This window comes from Apodemus sylvaticus, chromosome 14 (genome assembly GCF_947179515.1).
Source record: "Apodemus sylvaticus chromosome 14, mApoSyl1.1, whole genome shotgun sequence".
Taxonomy (NCBI): domain Eukaryota; kingdom Metazoa; phylum Chordata; class Mammalia; order Rodentia; family Muridae; genus Apodemus; species Apodemus sylvaticus.
In genome coordinates, this window is record NC_067485.1 from 70,591,930 (window position 1) to 70,613,820 (window position 21,891).

The following is a 21,891-nucleotide window of genomic DNA, read 5'->3' on the forward strand; positions in this document are numbered from 1 at the left end:
AGCCCACAGTGTAAAACTTCAGGCCCGAGAATACTGAATGTTGTTGGTAACCAGTTTGCGGCATTGATTACAACTCTTCCTTCTCTGCCGTTACTTTATCTTGAAGCTTTTTATTTGGAAATAATTGTAGAAGAGCTGCAGTGACCTCACAGGCTCCTTTCACCCCTCAGCCAGCTTCCCTCATGGCAGCATCCGGCAAACCCCGCAGTACTCAGCAGATCCACCACGAAAGGCCGCTACCAGATGAGCCAAGCCATGGGCTCTACTCAGACGCCACCAGGCTTCCCATGAAATTTCCTCCTGCTGTAGAATTCAATTGCACTTAGTCACTTTTGATTTGCAGTCACTCTGTCCAAATTCAGAGGGCGGCAGGTGGCATTCATCTTTCACTGTCCCCAGTTGTGATGGACCCGGCAAAGGAGGGCGGTTTGGACAGCCTGGAGACTTTCTGAAGCAAAGGCCCTGTGAGAAATTTGATCTTTAAACGGTGCTTTAAAATTTAGATGTTTTTGTCTTGTGTATGTGCATGCATGTGTGTGTGTGTGTGTGTGTGTGTGTGTGTGTGTGTGTGTGTGCAGCACACATATTCGCTATCCATAGAGGTCAGAAGAGAGGGTATCAGCTTTCCTAGAATACCCGCTCTCAACCTGTAGGTCCTGACCCCTTTGAGGTCACATATCAGACATCTTGTGTACCAGATGTACATTGTGATTCATTACAGTAGCAAATTACAATTATGAAGTAGCAATGAAATAATTTTATGGTTGAGGGTCACCATAACCTGAGGAACTGAATTAAAGGGTCATAGCATTAAGAAGGTTAAGAACCACTGTCCTAGAAGAACTGGTGTTACAGATTGTTTTAACCACCATGGAGGTGCTAAAAACCAAACCTCTGCCCTCTGCAAGATCAACACATGCTCTTAACCACGTAGGCATCTCCCCAGCCAGCCCCTTAGAATACTTAATGACACGTGGCTGGAGCCAGGGTTCCTTTCCACCTTGGTGACATAGTGGAAGAACCCAATACACTTTAAACTGATTTTCTTTTGTTTTGTTTTTTTCCTTCAAAGATCCCCAGTTGGTTCTGATGTACAGCCAAGCCCAAAAGCCCTGTTCCAGGGCTGGGAATGTCTTTCTGTTCCCTTGATCCAGATCTAAGAACAACTGATTCCACTAGAACTTAGATTGTCAGGGAACAATGCCCACTGATATATCCCAGGGACCGACACAGTAGAGGGGCTACCTTCCTGAGACACAGTAGAGGGAGGGGCTACTTCTGAAGGAGCCAGTCCTGCAGATCCAAAGCTGCAGGATCCCCATGACACAGGGCAATGACAGGATATCTGAGAGGAGTCCCAGTGAGGATCCAGTATTAATGGTATATAATATAAAACTTAAACAGATGTTTATACGCAAACATTTGAGGTAGAGAAGGCATGTAAATCCTTAACATATTTCAAGGGACCATTCCTAGCAGTTTGAGGATCAACGCCCACCAAGTTCAGATTTGGTGTTCCCTTTTGTGGGGAACGTAGTTGATGGGTGAAGGGCACAGAAGCCATGGGTTTAGTTTGAGTCCTTTCCTGGTGTGCTGAGGACCATTCCTGAGGTGTGTTGGGCTTATAGAGCACCACAAGGGAGACCCAAGCAAACAAACAAACATCATAAATGAAATTTTCATTTATCCAACTGGCATCCATTTAGAGAGATTTTTTTGTATTTTATTTCTTAAATACTTGTATTGCTATTTTAACTCCCAAATTTTCATATTTTTAAGTTAACAGCTAAGAGAAGACAAAGTATCCTCTCTTAAAAACCAAACGCTAAATAACTTCAGCCAAAATAAGCAGTCAGCATAGCACAAGTTAGAGAAATTGTTGCTATCCCCGGTCCCCAATTTTATGAATTGCTTATCAGATGGTATAATTGGAAACTTTTAAGGAGTGTTTGGACATTTGAGGGGAGAAAAAAAAAACAGGCTAGCCACTATTGTACAAGTAGTTACAATGTATTTTCACATATCAGTTAAGAAAATGGGGGGCTCACATCTGATCATTTCATCATGGGACCCCTTGAGATTTGTTAAGGATTTATACTCTGTCTCTTCCACAAAAGTTTTGTTAAGTTTTAGAGGGGTCACAGGCACTCTGGGACCACAGTCCTGTTTAAGAACACAAAAGAAAAAAAAAACACTTGAGGATTATTTCCTTCAGATTCTTGTATCACAGGTTTTTTTCATGTGTGTGCATGAGTGTAGGGATGGATACATGTGTGTCTGTGGAAGCCAGGAGAGTATTTCAGGAATACTCTTTGCCTCCTTTGAGTCAGGGCTCATTGGCCTGAAGCCAACCAATTATGGGTAACCAGCAAGCTACCCACGATAGGACCCTACTATCTCTCACTCTCCAAGTGGGCGTTATAAAAGCACCCCATCACTCCTGCCTCCTCCTCCTTTCCTTCCTCCTCCCCCTCTTTTTTTTCTCATTCCTAGTTTACTTTCTATTGCTTATTTATGAATGTCACATCATGTCCTCCAGTCCGACTCATCTCCCTGTTCTTCCATATCTGCCCCCCCCACAACCCTCCCTCAAAGCAAACAAAACAAAAATCTCAACATGGAAGGTGTGGTGTGTCACCATGTGTCACGGTGTGTCACCGCTTTTGTTTCACACAGTGCACCCTTTTGTCCACCCATCTTCACTTGCAAATGTTCATTGCAATGAGTCACTGGTCTGAGTCGAGGCCTCTGGCTTCTGCTACACCATCAACACTGGATCCTCGCCAGGACTCCTCAGATATCCTGTTGCTGCCCTGTGTCATGGAGATACTACAGTTTTGGTTCCATAGGATCAGCCTCTTGGGGGTAGATGTTGGGGTGAGCCAACTCAGAGCCCTGGGCCTGGCCTTGGGGGTAGCTGAGTTGGTCAGCCCGCCAGCTCTCTGGCTCTCCTACCCCCAGGGCCAGCTCTTCTGAGGTACCCACACACCTGCCTCCTTCTGTGGGTGTTGAGGATTAAAATTGGCCCTCACGTTTGTGTGACAAGCATTTTATTGACTAAGCCATCTCCTAGTCCCTATGTCACAATTAATTGATTTATTGGTACAGGTCCAGGAGTCTGATTTACCTAAATAATGAATGTCTTGTTGGCAATTCACCTGTGACCCACTACCACACATGCTGGTTCATAAACTGCGCCCTAGCCTGCCTTGCTCTATTTCCCTTCTTATACAGAATACATGGCATTGACTGAGGCACCTGTGAAGAGTCTAGCTGAAGCCCCAAGTGTATCTACCATTTAAATACAAGCAGAGTCCAAAAGCAATTTCTTATCTTGGGAGCGAGACCTAGCAGCATTAGGTCTGGGAATGTAATTTACTTAAACTGGATTCGGGGTTCCACTCATTAACTCCCAGACAGCAGGACATCGAAAGTCAATGGCTGTAGCCTACCATGCCTGGGCTGTCATACCTGCTTCCGGGAACTTGACAGTTAGTGGTCTTGACAGCCTCTGAGACGAGCACTCCACTGTCACACACCACAACAAACAACAGTGCCTTGTGTTGGAGTGACCAGAAAAGCACTGGAGCGTAACTGTAGCTGTGTGTAGCTCACACAAATGAGAAGTTGGTGCTGCCCGGGAAGGCACATCAGACTTGCCCTTTCCAACCCTACTCAGTATAAATGAAGAGCCTGGGTCTTAGACTAGGTGAGCAGAATGAATTCCTCCGGAGAACCTCATACCTGGAGCAGGAGCGTTGGCTGTGCCTGGTGACAGTCACTAAATCTATAAGAAAATGGGTTTCAGGGCAGGGGAGATGGTTCAGTGGATCAAGTGTTTGCTCAGCAAGCATGAGGACAAAATTGAAATTCCCACTGAAACCCAAGTCAAAACTCTGCGAGCATGAGAACATGCCTCATGCCAGCCCTTAGGAGGCAGAGCCAGGGCAGGCTGGTTAACCCGACTGGCTGGAGTCAGCCAGCTCTGGTTCCGTTGCAATAAGCTGAAAGCCTTCTAAAAAGAGATCAACTTTTGCCACATACATGTGCACACACAAATGTGTACCCACACATGTGTGAGCTCACATGCATGCCTGAGAACACATACACACAGAGATCTCTGTGACGTGTTGTAAAACTGATGCACTTGTTCTCTCAACAACAACAACAACAACACTGTCCAGCATCTGCTGTCGTCAGTCACAGAAAATGCAGAAATAACTGTTCTCTGGCACAGGTCAGTCCCATGCATGTATTTTAGGAGTGGTTAAAAAATCTACAATATAGGAGATACTACAAACCAACTCTAAGAGAGATGGCTCATGGAAGTGCAAACATCAAGACCAGAGTTGGGATCCTCAGGACACAGGGAAGTGCTGAGTGGCTGTCAAGGCTTGAGAGGGAGAGATGAGGTCTCCGAAGCAAGCTGACCAGCTAAACTAGGCAAATTACTGAGCTCTGGGTTCAAGTGAGAGACCCTATTGTAATATGTATAGAGGAACTCTTCCACCAGATAATCCCTGTGTGTTCCTCCACTACTGAAATACCAGGAAGGATTCCTACAATCCAGTGGGTTCCCACATCTCCAAATACCTGCACAATCTAACAACTAACCAGCCTGTTTCTCCTTTCTCCAGGGGACACTTGAACTGGCTCCAACTAGATCGAAGAGTCCTGGAGCACGACTTCCCCAAAAAGTCTGGGCCAGTGGTTCTGTACTTCTGTGTCAGGTAGGTGCCCCGGGACCCCTCCTGCTCCAGTCTGTTTGTTCTTCATCGGAAGAGTCTGGAAGGATGAGGAGACTGAACGGAAAGTGGGGGTCAAGTATGTCTTGGTTTGCGATTAGGGATAAATGCGCAGCTGCCTTCCAGGAAGAGGAAAACTCAGGTATGGCTGTCCTGGGCCCAGCAGTGTGTGCAGTGGTCACAGGTTTACACACCTGTGTAAGGGCTCATGTGCAGAATGAAAATAAAACTTTATTTTAGGGGAGAGGAGGGAGAGAGTCGTATATCTCAGAGTAAACTGAGTCTTGTATTGTGTCAGAGTCTGGAGATTCTTTTTGGTGCCTGCCACTTAAAGCTCTATAATAACCCTCTATGGTCTTTGCTTCTGTCACAAATGCCACTGGAGTCCCTTGAAATGTATAGAATGTATCTCAAGTAGGACTGATTGAAATGTCCCTTCTGACAAGGGAGGGTAAAGTATCAAAGATGTCAGAGAGGTGATGAGATGTCTCAGTGGATAAAACACTTGCAGCTCAGGCATGAGGACCAGAGTTCAAATCCCCAGTGTGTGTGTGTGTGTGTGTGTGTGTGCAGAGTCAGGTGGACACATGGCTTGCCTACAGTCCCCGTCCTCAAGATGCTGAGACAGGGAGTCCCTCAGGCATATTGGCTGGTTAGACTTGCTACATGAGTGAATTCTGAGATCAGCAAGAGACTATGTCTCAGTAAATAAATTAGAGAGCAATCCAGAGAGATTCCCAGGGTCAGCCTCTGGCCTCACACCACATACTTATGGACACATGCAAACATATGTAACATACCACGTGCCTATGGCCACATGCAAACATACATACACACACCATCCACAAAAAAAGAAAAATACAATATGTATATGTCATGTGACACTTTAAAATTTTTATTATTGTTGTTGTTGTTGTTGTGTGTGTGCTTGGTGTGTATGTGTGAGCACACACATGCCCCTGAATGCATGTGGAAGTGAGAGGACAACGTCTTGGAGCTAATTCTCTTCTTCCATCTTTGTCTAGTTTCCAGAGACCAAACTTCAGTCTTCAGGCTTGGGTGACAAGTGCGTCTAACAGGCAGAGCCATCTCACCTGCCCCTAGGATAGATCTTTGAGAGGTCTAACCTTTTCACTTCTTCTGTAGACCCCAGGACTGATCACTTCTGTTTGCAAATAGGTATAGAAGGCCAAAGGAGAATCAAAATGCAAATGAGCAGCAGAGTCAGGATCTAGAGCCCTCAGACACAGCAGCTCTGAGCACCCGCCCAGCCGGAGGAGCCTCTAAGGGCACACTTTCTAAAACAATCACTAGTACTAGAGAGGAACTAGGAGCTTTGTTTGGGTTTTTTTTTCCTTCTGGTACTGAGGCTTGAACCCAGGACCTCAAGTGTGTTAACAACTGTACTATGTCCTCTTTCTTCAAATGAAAATGGCCCTTTGCCAGCTCCACAGACCCTGCTCCTCTTAAATACACTCACAAAAATCAGAAGTGGGGGTGCAAAGGGCTTGCAGGCCATTCCTCTCCAACAGCAGGGTCAGGGTTGCCCTTCCTGCCTCCGCAAACAGCATCCCCCAAGTCTCAAGTAAAGAGCTAAAGGGCCCATTTAACAGGCTGGAGTGCGCGTCTACCTCAGCTGCCAGCGTAAATTTCAACTCGCAGTTAATGCCTTTTTGATTTGCTTAACAGCTGCAGGGATATCAGAGCTAATCTCAGCCATTTCCATTACTGATGGGAATGATTTCAGTGCCATATTCTCTCTAATGGTGTCTCAGATGAATGGGGAATAACCTTATAAAACAAAGATAACAATTCCAGAGAGAGGGGACGGTTGGATCAGGCCAGTCTTGGTTCATTAACCTATAGTCGTAGTTGGAGGCGTAGACTTCCTTCCTTACACAGCTTTTTTTCTAAAACCATAATTGAGATTTTATTGTTTGTGCTGAGAGTTGATACAAAGACATTGCAATTTAGGGGCAATTTATTATTGTAGTCTTATCATTGTGCGTGTGTCTGTGTGTGTGTGTGTGTGTGTCTGTGTGTGTGCACGCGTGCATGAGTGTAAACAGGAGTATGTATGCATGTGTGTGTGTATGTGTACATGTGTGTATAAATATGTGTGTATGAACATATGTGTGTATGTGTATGCTTGCATACTTATGTGTCACAGTGCATATGTGGAGGGCAGAGGACAACTTTGTGGAGTCTTTTCTCTCCTTCCACCTTTACATGGATTCTAGGATCAAACTCGGTTTGTCAGGCGTGATTGGCACAGCAGACTCTTGCCTCACTGAGCCATCTTGCTGGCCCAATCTGTGTTCAATTATTAACACGTATACTGGAAATCTGTGTGTTGTGATTCACTTTGAAATAATTATTCCAGCAACTTTGCTGCTTCAAATCAGGAGGGAAATATCCCCCAGAGAGGCCATTCTGGTACAGAGGAGCTGAGGAACGTCTGTAGGTCTGACCAACTTGCAGTTTGATAACACATAGATACGTGTTCAAATTGTCAGTCTTCCAAGGACCTTAGCAAAATCCTTAGAGAGCTAAACTGGCAGAAGCTGTTCACAGAAGCCTCACAGTTCTGACCCAGCAACTATCAAGAAACAGCATAGAAGTAGGATTCAAAGTATTCAAGACCTACTCAGTGCACAACCAGGACCCCACACTGTCATTTGAGATGCTTTATATCACAAGCTATAAAACTGGCCCCTGCCCCTAAAATGGTAAACTCGTCCCCAGTATAGCATTATTTGTTTTACTGAAGCAGTAATAAATAATTAGTAAATTATTTTTATCTCCCCAAAAATTTATAGTGGGACATGAAGGCTGTGTGCCTTTCATCCCAGCACTAGGGAGGCAGGGGCGGGTGGGTCTCTGGGTTCGAGGCCAACCTGGTTTACACAGAGTTCTAGGCTAGCTAAGGTTATATAATATGATCTGACTTAAAGGGGAAAATATGTATGGCTCTGGGGATAGCTCAGTCAATAAAGGGGTTATGGGAGCTTAGTTGGATCTCCAGAACTCCTATAAAAAGAGCTGGGTATTGGCAGTGTGTGTCTGTAATCCTAGCACTAGAGAGAAAGAAACAAAAGACAGGTCCTGGGATCCCCAGCTGGCCAGCTAGCTGCTGAGTTCAGACCAGTAAGAAGAGATCATGCTTCCAAAGCCAAAGTGAGCCACTCTACAGAAGTGACCTTAGAAGGTGATCTCAGGCCTCCACGCACACACCCGTTCATGTAGGAACCTTCCAACACACACACACCAAGTCATTTACACTTGAAAACTTGGGTGAGGTGAAGGTCCCTCCCTCTTTAAGCACTGTTTCTTTCCTCGGTGCTTTTTGCTTTATTTATTTGCATTATTGAAGAAGCAAGAACAAAAAGAAAGAAAGCAGAAGGCTTGGCCGCCTGCCAGGTGTCAGGAAGGATGCCGGCTGTGGGTGGGTTTGGGGATTTAAGCCCTAGGAGCAAAGCATTGAATGTTGAGGTCTCTTCAGGTGTACATGTTTTTCAGGTCACCCCAAGCTATCTTCAGATGCTGGGATGTTCAGTAGGCGCTAGCTATAGCAAGAACTAGAAGCCAGACTGGCCGAAGACTGCACGGCACCCACTTCTGCTCGGCAGCCGGAAATGACACCCAGCCTACTGTGCTCTCAGTTGGCCTTAGCAAGAATCTCGGGAAATACTCATTAGAGGAAAATCCCCAGTGCGAGGGTGGTAGTTCAGACCTGGAATCCTAGCACTGCAGAAGCTAAGGCAGGGGGATCGCTTTGAGACCAAAGCCATTGTCTCAGAAGAAATAATTCAGTCAGTGGGTAAGTTAGTAAATAATTCAGCTCAGAGGGTAAGCGGCTTTCTGACCAAACATGAAGGCTGAATTCTGACCCCAGAACCCCTGTAAGAGCCCAGTGTGACTGAGCTCTGAGGAGTGGGGGCAGACACGGGCGGTTCCTGAGGACTCAGCTGAAATGGCAAGCACTGGGTGACTGAGAAAGACACTTGTATGTGTATATATATATATATATATATATATATATATATATATATATATATATATATACCTATACACACACACACACACACACACACACACACGGGTAGGCACACACATGCACACATGTTCACATACACACATGCAAATAATTGCCAAATCTAGTTAGGATCAAACATTGCCTACTCTCTATTTCTTTATTCCTTTAATGGTGTGTGTGTGTGTGTGTGTGTGTGTGTGTGTGTGTGTGTGTGTGTGTGTGTGTGTTTGTCTGTCTGTCTATACACCAAGTGCCCTGGAAGGCCAGAAGGTGGCTTTGGACCCCTTGGGACTGGAGTAATAGGCAGTTGTGAGCTACCTGGGGTGGGTACTGAGAAGCAGGCCTGGGTTCTCTGTAAAAGCAAGTGCTTTTAACCAGTGGGCTATCTCATGGACCCCTGTCTGCTATTTCTCTGTACAGGCTAGACAACAGATAGTCCTTCCTTTCCAGCCCCGCCCAGTGGGTCTCCTGGAAGGTGGCACTTGTCTACGTTTAGTGTCTTCCTAAACACAGCCTCCCCTGAGTGCTCTAGTTCATCGGGTCCAAAGCATTAGTGATTGGCCCACCCTCCTCTTTCCCCCAACCTCTGCTTCCATGGGTCCCTGGTTCCGTGGAGCCTGTGATGTTGACATCCGTCCTCTTGTGAGGACCTGAGCTCTCCCCCATCGTCTTCCTGTTCTTAAGGACATGGATTCTCCAACGCAAAGCCTCTCTCTGCCCTCTCCTCTCCTCTTTCCTCCCTGAACTCAGCCCCTATGTGCTGTCGCATCGACTCCTGCATCAGGTCTCCGGGTAGCTGTCATCCAGGTGCTGGCCGTAGGAGTCTAGCACACTCTGTGACCTGAGTTTCCCTTTTCAGGCTGCCCAAGCAGCACCCGAACAAACTGCTCGTTTATTTTCTCCAAGAGAGAAGGCAGATTCTCCAAGGTGAGCTCCACAGAAGAACTCTGTCTGGAGTTTACTGCTTCCCTCACAGTATCCCCTGGAAGAAGATGCTGTCCCGTATGATTTGTCCCAGAAAACAAAAGCCAGCATGAATGAATGCACTCCATCAACCTACCCTTCCCTACCGACTTGATTATATCGACTTTATCTTTGTATATGTCCTCTCTGTCTACTGGACACACACAGACATCACACACATAAACATGCATGTGTACAGCGCCTACACATACACACAACATATACACATGCAAAACACACACATACAGATAAATGCACATAAATATGATACAATCACTCACATGCATGTGTACATAGTCAAAGCCATGCAACACACATACATACACATGTATCTGCAGACACATGCATACATACATGTATGCACATATACATACATCCTTCAGCAGAAGAGTTGCTTCATCCTCTCGAAGTAACTCTTACCTCTTCGTTCTGTATTACCAATGCTGCTGCAAGCACTTAGGTTCCAGCCATTCATTCCCCTGCCTCAGAGCTCTTTAAGGCTCAGCTACTTCATCCTGGCTTTCTCCTCGTCAGGGGCACATCTTATCTCATTGCCTGAAGGAAGTCTTCTCCCATGGCGCCCAGCCTTTGCTCTTTCTCTATGTTGTCCGTAGCAAGCGCTCAGCGGGAAGAGTCTCCGCTTGCACCTCCCTCACATCACGTGCCACTGCTCTCTCAGCTTGTAGCCATTTCATCCCTTCTTCCGGTACACCCCAAGGACCCCGGAGGACTCTAGGGACAGAGTCCACAGACGCTCACTCTTCCGTGCTCCTCTGACACGGGCCACTGCTGCTGGCCAGGCTTACCTTGGTGGGGTTTCCAGTCCGTGGTGCTGGGTGGTGCAGATCCAGATCTCCTGCCTCTGTGCCTGGCTCTGCCTCAGGCTCCGCCCCCCGCCCGCCCCCAGCTCGACTCCACGGCAGTGTTTGCGAGTCCTCACCTCACCTCGCCTGTCCCTCTCCCAGAGTCCTCCAGCATGTGAGTACAAGCTCGTCCCTGGCTGCCAGACAGTTCCACTCTCCATCACCAGCCCTGACCTCTGGGGCTATTCCTGGGTCCCCGCAGCTGCTATGGACAGACACCCCAGTGCAGCCTGAACCGCGGAGGTCGTCGCTTTCCTGCCCCTCACACACGTGTTGTTCATCAGCAGTTTGTCATCCCTGTAACTGACAGTGACACTCCTGTACCAACACCACCTCTCCCCCACCCTCTACATGCCAGGTCCCTGAGAGCCACCCAACAGCTCCTGCTCGCTCCCACCTGTGCCTTTCCTGTTCCCTGCTGCTGCTGCTGCTTTTTCTGCATCTTAGATTTAATCCCCACTTGCCATTGGCTGCGATTCCTACCTCCCTCTCTAAATCCCTCCCAGAGCTTCATTCTCTGTTCCGCTCTGCTTCTGGCCTTGGCCCTCCTCCCCGTCTCCTCTGCGTGGCCACTGAGCCCCTTCTAGAAGGTTCCATGCTAATGATCACACATCATCATTAGTGTGGACCTCCACCTACCTGTTCAGCTGCACGTCTGCCCGGCCACTGTGACCGCTGTTCTAGCAACTTGAGAATAAGCCTAACAAACGGGCCAGAAAGGGAAAGTGGGAGGGAGGCATAGCCACACATCCCAGGAAGCCTAAGCAAGTTTGTGGACACGGATCTGTGCTTGGAAAGATTCCGACCTATCTGGGAGTGCCGAGAAGTGTGCATTCAGCTAAATCCCCGCACTCAGCCGCTGCGTTCGTGGAAGAATAAATATTAGATTTACCTCTTCAGACCTTGTGTTTTATGAACAACAAACTGAAATAAACAGTAGGAAATTGACAACAAGGGACTGGCAGGAAGCTATTATCTAGAAGAAGATTCCCTGGTCCTGAGGATGTCTCTCTCCCTGATTGAGACAACAGTTGCTACTTCTTGTCTCTTGAAAGAACAGTGGTATCGAATGTGAGGTGCCCAGCTAACCCGGCCATGCCTTAATTCAGCTGGGTCCCCAGTTAAGAGGAAAGCCTCTGACATTCTCAGCAGCAGAGGCAGTTGGCTGCAGAAATCCACGGCTTATCGCCGGAATTATTGTCACCTACCCCCTTCGCCACCGAAAGTCAGTGTTCCAAATGTGACATTTGTGTTCATTGCAGAATGAAACCACTGGCCCGTTTAATTAACATTTGCTGTAAATATTCAGTGGTTCCCAGGTGCCAAGAGGGGAGCGGCAGAGGGGCAGGGGCCTGGCAGAGCTGGCTGACCTCATCTGGATAGATAGAGGTCAGTGTGTTGCAGTCTCAGCTCAAAGCCTCTGTGAGGTAAAGAAGAGGTACCACTCCCCAAGGCTTCAGACAAGTCCAGACGCTTAATCTTTCAAGCAATGAACATGGACTGCCTGCTCCAACCTCAGACTGGGATAAAATTCCGAGTACTGACCCCTCTGAGGCACTGTGGGTGTGACACGGCTCCTGGAGCTTACGGAACAGGCTGGCTGGCTCTGACTTCAGCCTAGTCAGTTGTTCCTTGCAGCTCAGAACAAAGCACTAAGATTATCCCTGATGTGTGTAGAAAATAACTTATTTTAAGATATACATTTTGTGGGCTGGAGAGATGACTGGGGGAGGGGCGCTAAGGCTGCTGAATAAACTGAGGATGTGACCAGCTCTGTCTGAGCTATGGTTGAGGGGAAGGTTTTCATTACAGGTATGAGGAAGAAAACAGCCAGAGGCAGCTGGAAGATCACAGAGCAGAGAAAGTAATAGAACATAGCCATCAGACTGGATTAAACCATGGGGTAGGAGGGTGGAGGTAGGGGGAGAGGGGGCAATCAACAGGGAGCAAAAGAAAGGGGGGCTGAAATCGGGGTCATAAGGAGAAGTGAGTCTGGGGGAGGGACCGGAAGTGGGGGTGGGGTGCTAAGAAGAGCCAGGGTGCCAACATGGACTCTGAAATGGGTAATAGGTACTTGTGACGCTCGGAGCCTGGAATCCCGCGTACACTTTAGTATACTAACAAGCAGCACTGGGAGCCATCTGTGCCTTCTGCCAGTAGGAAGGGAGTGGCTCTTTGGGAGAGGGCGAACCTGCTTCATGGGTTCCTGAGGAATGCTAGCTTTTGTCTAACCACCAGAATTTCTTTCGGGAAGTGGAGTTTCCTTTGGAGCCAACAGTCACCAAGCCCTGTGACCTGAGTTCTGTCCCTGGGACCCAGGTGGTGGCAGGAGAGAAGCAACTCCGACAAGCTTCCTCTGACCTCCACGGACACGTGTGCATTTACACACAGGCGGTTGTCTTGCTAGTCAAGTATGATGAAGCCTACAGATCAAGTACTGCAAAATGTCCTGTGACAGCTCCCAAGAGAAGAGGCCATGTCACTTGGTGTTGGGAGAGTCAGGAGGCAAAGGCGGGTAGGGAAAAGCAGGCAGCATCCTCTACTGGGGGTTCTGTGGAAGACGACTGGTGAGCAGGGTAAGCAGGCTTGGGATTGGCTGATTTAAATGATGGTGATTCCAATGGGCTTTCCAACCTAGGGCCTTTCCCAGGTCTTGTGTCTTGGTCGGAAGGGTAGGGGACCGTGAGACGGGAGATGGTGGCAGCATTTGGAGAGTCTGCAGAGGTTATAGAAGGAGGCTTTGGGTCCGTTAGTCATACATGAGAGTTGGGGCTGCCGGCCATGAGTAGCTCTATGAACTGACTGACTTTGGAACCAGCACAGCCCAGACATTCACGCGGTTAATGCAGAGCAGACTTGGAATTGCTGTATAGACCCTTGCAAGGGAAGATCTGTCTTTCATTTCCCTGGGCTCTCTCAGAATCTCTGAAGGCTCTCTGTAAACTACAGGAGGAAGCCGTCCCTCCCCTACATGGGCTTTTAAGGAGGAGCAACAGTGCCCCCTACTGACGCAGAGGGCCACAAACCAGATGTTCATGCGAGCAGAGAACCAAGCCCAGTTTTTTGGGAGGGGGAAAGAAGAAAGGACAATCTCAAGTTTCCATGCAAACCATCGCCTTTCCTCGGTACCCCAGAAACAACCTCAACCTTGTGCCTGCCCAGGGTGTGAATGGAGATATCACGGGTGTGTTTTCATCCAGACCTTTCACTCCAGAAGTTTTCTAGCGCAGATAAAAGGTTCAGGAGGAATTAAACGCCCAAGGTTATGAACAAACACGTGACAGGCCCCGAGCCCCAGGATTTTCCAGTCTGTTGTCTTGGTGATAAAGGTTAACAGGATACGCTTTCCAATTTTTGTCAAGAGGAGTCTCTCTCTCTCTCTCTCTCTCTCTCTCTCTCTCTCTCTCTCTCTCTCTCCCTCCCTCCCTCCCTCCCTCCCTCCCTCCCTCCCTCCCTCCCCCTCTCCTCCTTCCTCCCTACCACAGTATCAGAATGTGCTTACCACTTCTGCAACCTCCTCGGACTCTCTGCCAGGTGGTAGAGAGCCGTGAATATGGAAGCATTGCCTGAGACAGCAATGCCGCCGCCTCATTTATTTCTCCATTATCACGACACTGAAGGGAGAAGTGGAGCGTTGGGTTTCCGTAAACTATTCTTTGGGAGGAAGCTGAGGGTGAAGGGCACGTACGCGGCCATCTCTGTGCTTTAGTTGTGCTTTAGTTGAGGGCTGAGACGGATGGGATAAAGATGCGGGACTTGGGATATTAGGCTATCTCAGAACCTGTGGACTTCTTCTCAAAAATTGCTATGGAGACGAGCCCTCCCTGTCCGGCTTAGGCGGTCACTGGTGATTCTTTCTGTCGTTAAGATACAAACTAATTAGCAGCCTTGCTTTAATCCCTCTTTGTGTGACCAGAAAGAGACAGGAAGTAGCACGAGTAGAGAGTGAGAGGCCACACCTAGCGTTTTCTGACACTTTGGTCATGGTTTCTCGCTTCCTTGTCCTTACTCTTTCTCTGTCGATGTGGCTTAAATCTGAATCACATACACGCAGACACACAGACACACACACAGACACACACAGAAAGACATAGACTCACATGTACGTACACACACACACACACACAGACACAGAGATAAAGACTCACACACACAGACACACAGACACACAGACACACAGACACACACAGACATACACAGATAAAGACTCACAGGCACAGACACACATACAGAGACATAGACTCACCCACACAGACATACAAGCACACACATAGAGACATAGACTCACACACACAGACACACATATACACACATACAAACACACACAGGTACACACAGAGACATAGACTCTCACACACAGACACACACAGGCACACGGACACACCCATGCACACACAGACATACAAAGACACACGGACACAGGCACATACACAGAGACATAGACTCACACATAGACACACACACACAGGCATACAGGCACACACAGGCACACACACAAACACACACACACACAAAGACATTGACTCTCACACACAGACACATTCACATGCATACACACAGACATACACAGGCACACATGCACATACAGACACACACAGGCACACAGACACACACAGGCACACACACACATGCACACACACACACACACACACACACGTACACCCTGACTCATGTATTTGACCACTTGGGCCCCAGTTGGCGCTGCCATTTGGGGACACTGAGGAACCTTTGTGACATGGGACTTATGGAGCCAAGGCAGGCTGCTGGAGGTAAGCCCTGGGGATCCATTTGCCCCGTTCCAGCCTGAGCCCTGCACTTCCACCAAGACATGAACAAACCCTTCAGAAAGGCCTCAGCTGCCATGCGCTCCCCACCACGCTGGACTGGTGTCTCAAACATCGACCCCAAACAAGTCCTTCCTCCTTCTCATTGCTTGCGTGAGGTGCTCCTTCACAATGACAAGAAAGTAACATCCTACCCCTTGGGACTCTGACCAAGATGGGTCGGAGCAGAGGAAAGCTGAGCTTTGAACGGTTAGCAGTTATGTCAGGCTCTGGACATGATCTCCATAACACTGAGATAACCATGCCCCGTCCCGCCCTCAGGAGGCCTCAGCTGTCAGAAATGACAGGGCAGAGGGAAGTGCCCTGAGCAGTGCGCCCAGGAGCTCAGCAGAGGGGCTTTGTTAGCAGGATGGTGGAGCTGGAGGGTAGGAGAGGGTAAGGGGGGGTTGCACTCTCGAGTGGAAGGATGAAGGGAGAGACGTCATTTTAGGGGACAGAGGTGGCTCTCTGTGGAATGGATGGAGCAGAAGCACATTTGGAAAGGTGGCGTGTTCATTTGTCAAGTGCTTTCTGAGCTATCATAAACGACCAGGAGCGCAGTCTCGAATTCACCCAGCCGGGCGGCCATTATCCCGCTGCGCTGTGTCTTGGCATCAAAACAGCGCCAAAGTAACAGCAGACTCCTCCGAAGGCCGACAGCGCCCTTCCCACAAGTCTACATTTGTGGAGTCTGAACCAGCTCAGTTTCCAAAGTGCTCCCGTCTGTGTGGCTTTTCACCTCCCGTTTTCTCTCCACTTTCCACGTTGTTATTCTGGCTGCCCTCCACCAAAGACCGGCCAGCCAGTGACCAGTCCCCTCTCGCAGGCTCTGCCAATGAGGACCATTCTCTGAGCCTCTGGAGTTTTGTTAACTCGGACTTTGTAATAAGCTGCTGTTGCCTGTTGACAGAGGTGGCCTGCCTGAATCCGAGGGCCCCCAGGCTCGCTGGCACGGGACATTAGTATGCACCACATTCAGAGGAACAGCCTCTTCGCTGTCTGAAAACCAGTAGCGGCCATCGCTTGCCTTGTCTACAGATGAGAGGGCTCTGGGACAGGCCTGCCCGGCCTGGGTGCAGTTTCTCGGTTGCAAGGAGGGATTTTTTTTTTTTTTTTTTTTTTGCTGTTTTGTATTTTGAGATAAGGTTTTGTGTAGCCTAGGCTGCCCTCAAACTCTCACTGTGTAGCTAAGGATGACTGTGAACTTCTATTTCTCCTGCTGGGACCTCCCACAGCTGGGGTTATAGGTGTGTACCACTAAATTCAGTTTGTGCTTGTTCCTGCTGCTGCTGCTGCTAAGGATGTGGAGGCTGAGGAAGCTGTTTTGTTTAAATTCATTCCTGGTATCTAAAAATAAAAAAGACTTCTTAAACGGAGATCTATCAAGTACCATTCTCTTCTATAGTTAGAGAGAAGCCCAATACAGCTAGTGTCAGGCCCTAAGTCACACAGATTAGATCTCTGAGGTTAGATGTCTGGTGTTGGACTTCTCATCATCGGGGTGTCATGGTGCTGAATGGCCAGGGCACTTGCTTCTTATTTGCCACTTTTCCCTCTGCACCCCTCTTGTCTGTCTGTTACCTAAAATCCAAGGAATCAATGCCCGTCCAGTCTAGTCTGGGTTTTACTCCAACACCTCTCATGTATCCTTAGACCGAACGGGCGCATTATCTGATTAAAGGATCTAATAAATTCTGAATCAACGCATATAAAGGTATGTTTAATGCAAACTTAAATAGTGTCAGCATGTTTCATCTTGAGAGAAATCCGCACGCTCCATCTGATAAGAATTCAGTTCTCATTTGGCTTAACAAGCCTGCCTGTCACAGCCTTCAGAACACGTCTCCCAGCCTCTCGATGTGCCTTGGGACTCGGTCACACTTCACCTCTGTCAGGGAAGCGAGAGCCACATACTGCTGCCCGCTGCTCCACTGACCGGAACAAGTTCTCCCTTAATAAACCTAGCTGGACAATGATTAGAATTAAAAAGAAAAAAAAAGTAACATGAGAGAAATAGAACAAAACTTTGGAAGCCAGATGAGAAAGGAAGTGGAAGGCCTGCCCAGAGTCTGAGATCCGCATAGTTGATGCAGATCTGTGAGAGCCACGTTCAAACTGTCCATGGAGACGTGACTTGAAAGAGCCTCGGAGAGGAGTGTGGGACGGAAGGACCTGAGATGCCACTGGCCCCTCCGCTGTAGCAGCTCAGTCTGCCTCAGTCTACCCTCGTTTCCAGAAAACTATAAGTAATGCTATGTTGCCACTTTGAGGTTAGGTTTATTTCCTTGAAAGCTATGTGCGGGGAATTCCATGTGCTGTCACTAAAAAACCAAAAACTAAACCAAAAAGAAACCACGAAACTCAAAATGTATAGTGCTTGTTTGTTAATACTTATTAGGTCAATACATACATGTGCATGCACACGCATGCACACATGAGCACACGTGTGCACACACACACACACCCCACACACACACACACACATACACATACACACACATACACATTTTCCCCTAGGGTGTGTATTTTAAAGGTTTGGGGGTTGGGTTTTAAATAAATGCCAAAAGCTGGTGAAACAGTTCTTTAGTAAAGTGCTTGTCTTCCACACAAGTGATCCCCAGAACTCATCTCAAATCAGGAACAGCTGCACTTGCTTATAATTCCACTACTGTGGGTGGAGGAACAGAGATGGGTCCCCGGGATCGCTGTCTAACCACCATGGCATACTCGGTGAGCTCTCAGTCAGTGTGAGATCATGTGTGTTTGTTTGCTTGTTTTTAAGTGTGGACAGTTCCTAAGAAACCATACTCAAGTTTGCCCTTTGACCCCCATAAGCATGTGTACACATGTTTAATGCACACTGCATACATATGTGGGCATACACACACACACACACACACACACACACCTCATTATCTAGTAACTTACTAGTTAAAACTGCTTTGTCCTTAGAGGAAGACTGTTGTTATACTACAAAAGTATGTGTATAAGGCTATTTATTTTTAGGCCAATTTCTGTGTGCATGTGTGTACCTCCATGAGTCTATGTGTACCTCATATATGCAGATGCCCACAGAGGCCAGAGGGCACTGGGCCTTCGGGAACTGGAGTTAGAGGCAGTTGTGCGCTACCTGATGGGGTGCTGGGAACTGAACCTAGGACCTCTAGCAAGCTGCCAACAAGTAAACACTCTTAACTGGTGAACTCTCTCTCCAATCCCAACATTAAATATTTAATATAACAAAAGGGCTTCACTGTGTAGAAAAACAAGAATCTTAGAACCGTAGCGTTATATAGGTTGATATCTCGCTAGGGTTTTCATTTGCATTTACCTAGTGGTTAGTGACACCTGGAACAATTTCTCATATGCTAATTGGCCTTGAATATATGTTTAGGGAAATGCCTGTACACATGTGGGTTAAAACATGGTGTGCCCTCAAAGAAGGCTTCAGAGATGGGACTGATCGCCCCTTGCTTCCTGATCATTCAGCACCAGAAACTGCAGTCCTCTAAAACCAGCCAGCTCAGCTTTAGTGAGCTCCATGCCCCCTCTGCCTCACACATGCGTTTTTTTCTCTCTTGCAGATTCTATATAGAAAGCATCTCCTACCTGAAGGATAACGCTACCATTGAGCTTTTCTTCCTGAACGCCAAGTCCTGCATCTACAAGGTAGGGTTGTGCTCTTCCTATCCAGTTTCCAAAGGAAATAGAAAAATATCAAAATGTTTCCCACGAGTTAGTTTTATTGATTAGGAAGAGTCATTTATAAATTAATTGTCATAAGTCTGGGCGGTGATGGCGCACACCTTTAGTCCCAGCACTTGGGAGGCAGAGGCAGTGGGATTTCTGAGTTTGAGGCCAGCCTGGTCTACAAGTGAGTTCCAGGACAGCCAGGGCTGCACAAGATGGCTCAGCGGTTAAGAGCACTGGCTGTGCTTCCAGAGGTCCTGAGTTCAATTCCCAGCAACCACATGGTGGCTCACAACCATCTGTAATGGGATCTGATGCCCTCTTCTGGTGTGTCTGAAGACAACTACGGTGTACTCATATACATAAAACAAATAAATAAATCTTAGAAAAAAAGAAAAATAAAAAAAACAAAAAAATTAATTGTAATAAATAAATGAGAAACTGCAGGTAAGGAAAGCCACCGGCTGAATGAACAGCGTGACCTCAGCATGACCTCTTCTGATCCTGTCACTGTCCAGGCTTCAGGGAAGTGTTCTTCATGGGAGGGAGGTCAAAGCAGCAGAAAGCCAATCGGGTAGTCACATCTTTTTTTTTTTTATTCAATGTATTTTTTATTTACATTTCAAAATGATTTCCCCTTTTCTGGCCCCCCCACTCCCGAAAGTCCCATAAACCCTCTTCCCTCCCCCCTTCTCTCCCACCTGTTCTGGTTTTGCCCTATACTGCTACACTGAGTCTTTCCAGAACAAGGGGCCACTCCTCCATTCTTCTTGTACTTCATTTGATGTGTGGATTATGTTTTGGGTATTCCAGTTTTCTAGGTTAATATCCACTTATCAGTGAGTGCATACCATGATTCACCTTTTGAGACTGGGTTACCTCACTTAGTATGATGTTCTCCAGCTCCATCCATTTGCCTAAGAATTTCATGAATTCATTGTTTCTAATGGCTGAATAGTACTCCATTGTGTAGATATACCACATTTTTTGTATCCATTCCTCCATTGAGGGATACCTGGGTTCTTTCCAGCTTCTGGCAATTATAAATAGGGCTGCTATGAACATAGTGGAGCATGTATCCTTATTACATGCTGGGGAATCCTCTGGGTATATGCCCCAGGAGTGGTATAGCAGGATCTTCTGGAAGTGAGGTGCCCAGTTTTCTGAGGAACCGCCAGACTGATTTCCAGAGTGGTTGTACCAATCTTATCCACAGTGTGGCGCACACAGAAAGGAATGTGCGCATGGTCGCTTGTTTGCACTCAGGTCAGCATTCTATACTCTAAGATTACAGTTCAGGACCGCTGTCTAGGGAATGATCCGGCCCATAGTGGGCTGAGCCTTCCGATGTCAATTCACTTAGTTAAGACCATCATCTACAGACCGCAGACCTAACCTAGACCATCCCTCAGTGAGACTCTCTTCCCCGGTGACTCTAGGTTCTGTCAAGTTGGCAATTAAGGCTATCCATCATACACCCATCTTGTGAAGCTCACATTAAGCACAGGCTTAGAGCTTTGTGTGAATGGCCTGGATCCTCACATGTCTCCCATGAGGAAGATGAGGCACAGGGAGACTTCCATATCTAATGGACTTTCTGAAAGTCACTCATTTGGTTCAGGGGAGCTCACCTGCAGCCACTGAGCTGCCCCCTTTGCAGAGTGTGCCCAGAGAACTTCACATGTGAGCATGTCACTGGTAAAGTGGCCACTGGATACGTTTGGAAAGCTCCAAGGAGAACTTGTGGCATGTGACTGCATACTTCAGTAAATCCTGTTTTGGAGCCCTGTGGTGGCTCACGGAGCTTAAAGCAGGAGAGCTGAGATGGGGAAGCCGCTTTCCCTCGGGGACGTTCTTTGCTGGATTGCTTGGGATAATTCAGACTGGTGGAGGGCCTGGTGGAAATCAAGTTCTGCTCTGCAGAAAGATCTCATGTGATGGTAACTGATGAACCAGGAGCTAGCCTGGGCTCAAACCCAGAGCACGCAGACGACGGTCCTTTACGTTTTGCTGACTGGTGGGAAAAGGCATTAATTATAGTTCCAGGTTTTAAATTCCTTCCTTCCTCTAACTCCTAATTTTCTCATTATAAAGTGGAAAGAATAATGCTATCCAGCTACATGACAAACTATAGGAGCACCTGGTGGGGTTTTTTGTTTGTTTGTTTGGTTTTGGTTTTATTCTTTTTTTGATATATTTTTATTTACATTTCAAATTATTTCCCCTTTTCTAGCCCCCCCACTCCCCGAAAGTCCCATAAACCCCCTTCTCTCCCCCTGTCCTCCCACCCACCCCTTCCCACTTCCCCGTTCTGGTTTTGCCGGTTTTATTCTTTTTTTTCTGTCTACTGTAATATGCTTTATTTTCTTCAGTTTGAGCATGATGAAAACAATTCAAATGACTGAACCAATTTCTTCTTGTTTTTATTTTTTTTTTAATGAATGGGCAAACTCTGTTTTTAAAAAGTTGCGACAGGAAGAACAAAACTGAGCACTGCCCACCAGGTGGCAGACTTGAGCTAAAATGAATGGCTGGACATCCCTGAGCCTTTGAAAGGGTAGAGAGACCCTCACGTATAAAGGGGAAGGAAGCCATCTCAGTTGCTCAGTTCCTCTTGGCCATACATGCTGAATTTGTAGAAACCAAGAAGATTAAGTTCTCAGAAGCAAATATTACAGATTTCCCAAGAGCATGTACAAGCAGCCGTGCCTCAAAACTGGCTTCATTTAAAGTCCAGATGCTCCCGGTTTTAGCCAGCTTGCTAAATAAAA

General features: G+C 47.3%; 1 protein-coding gene across 3 annotated transcripts in view; it reads left to right on the forward strand.

The window, feature by feature from the left end:
- Frmd4a (FERM domain containing 4A) overlaps positions 1-21,891 on the forward strand; it is a 219,105-nt gene that overhangs the window by 83,340 nt on the left and 113,874 nt on the right. For all 3 annotated transcript variants that reach the window (XM_052157216.1, XM_052157217.1, XM_052157214.1), the window contains exons 4-5: positions 4,638-4,730; positions 19,015-19,099. In XM_052157216.1, coding sequence (XP_052013176.1) covers positions 4,638-4,730; positions 19,015-19,099 — 178 coding nt within the window. The remainder of the gene's footprint in view (positions 1-4,637; positions 4,731-19,014; positions 19,100-21,891) is intronic.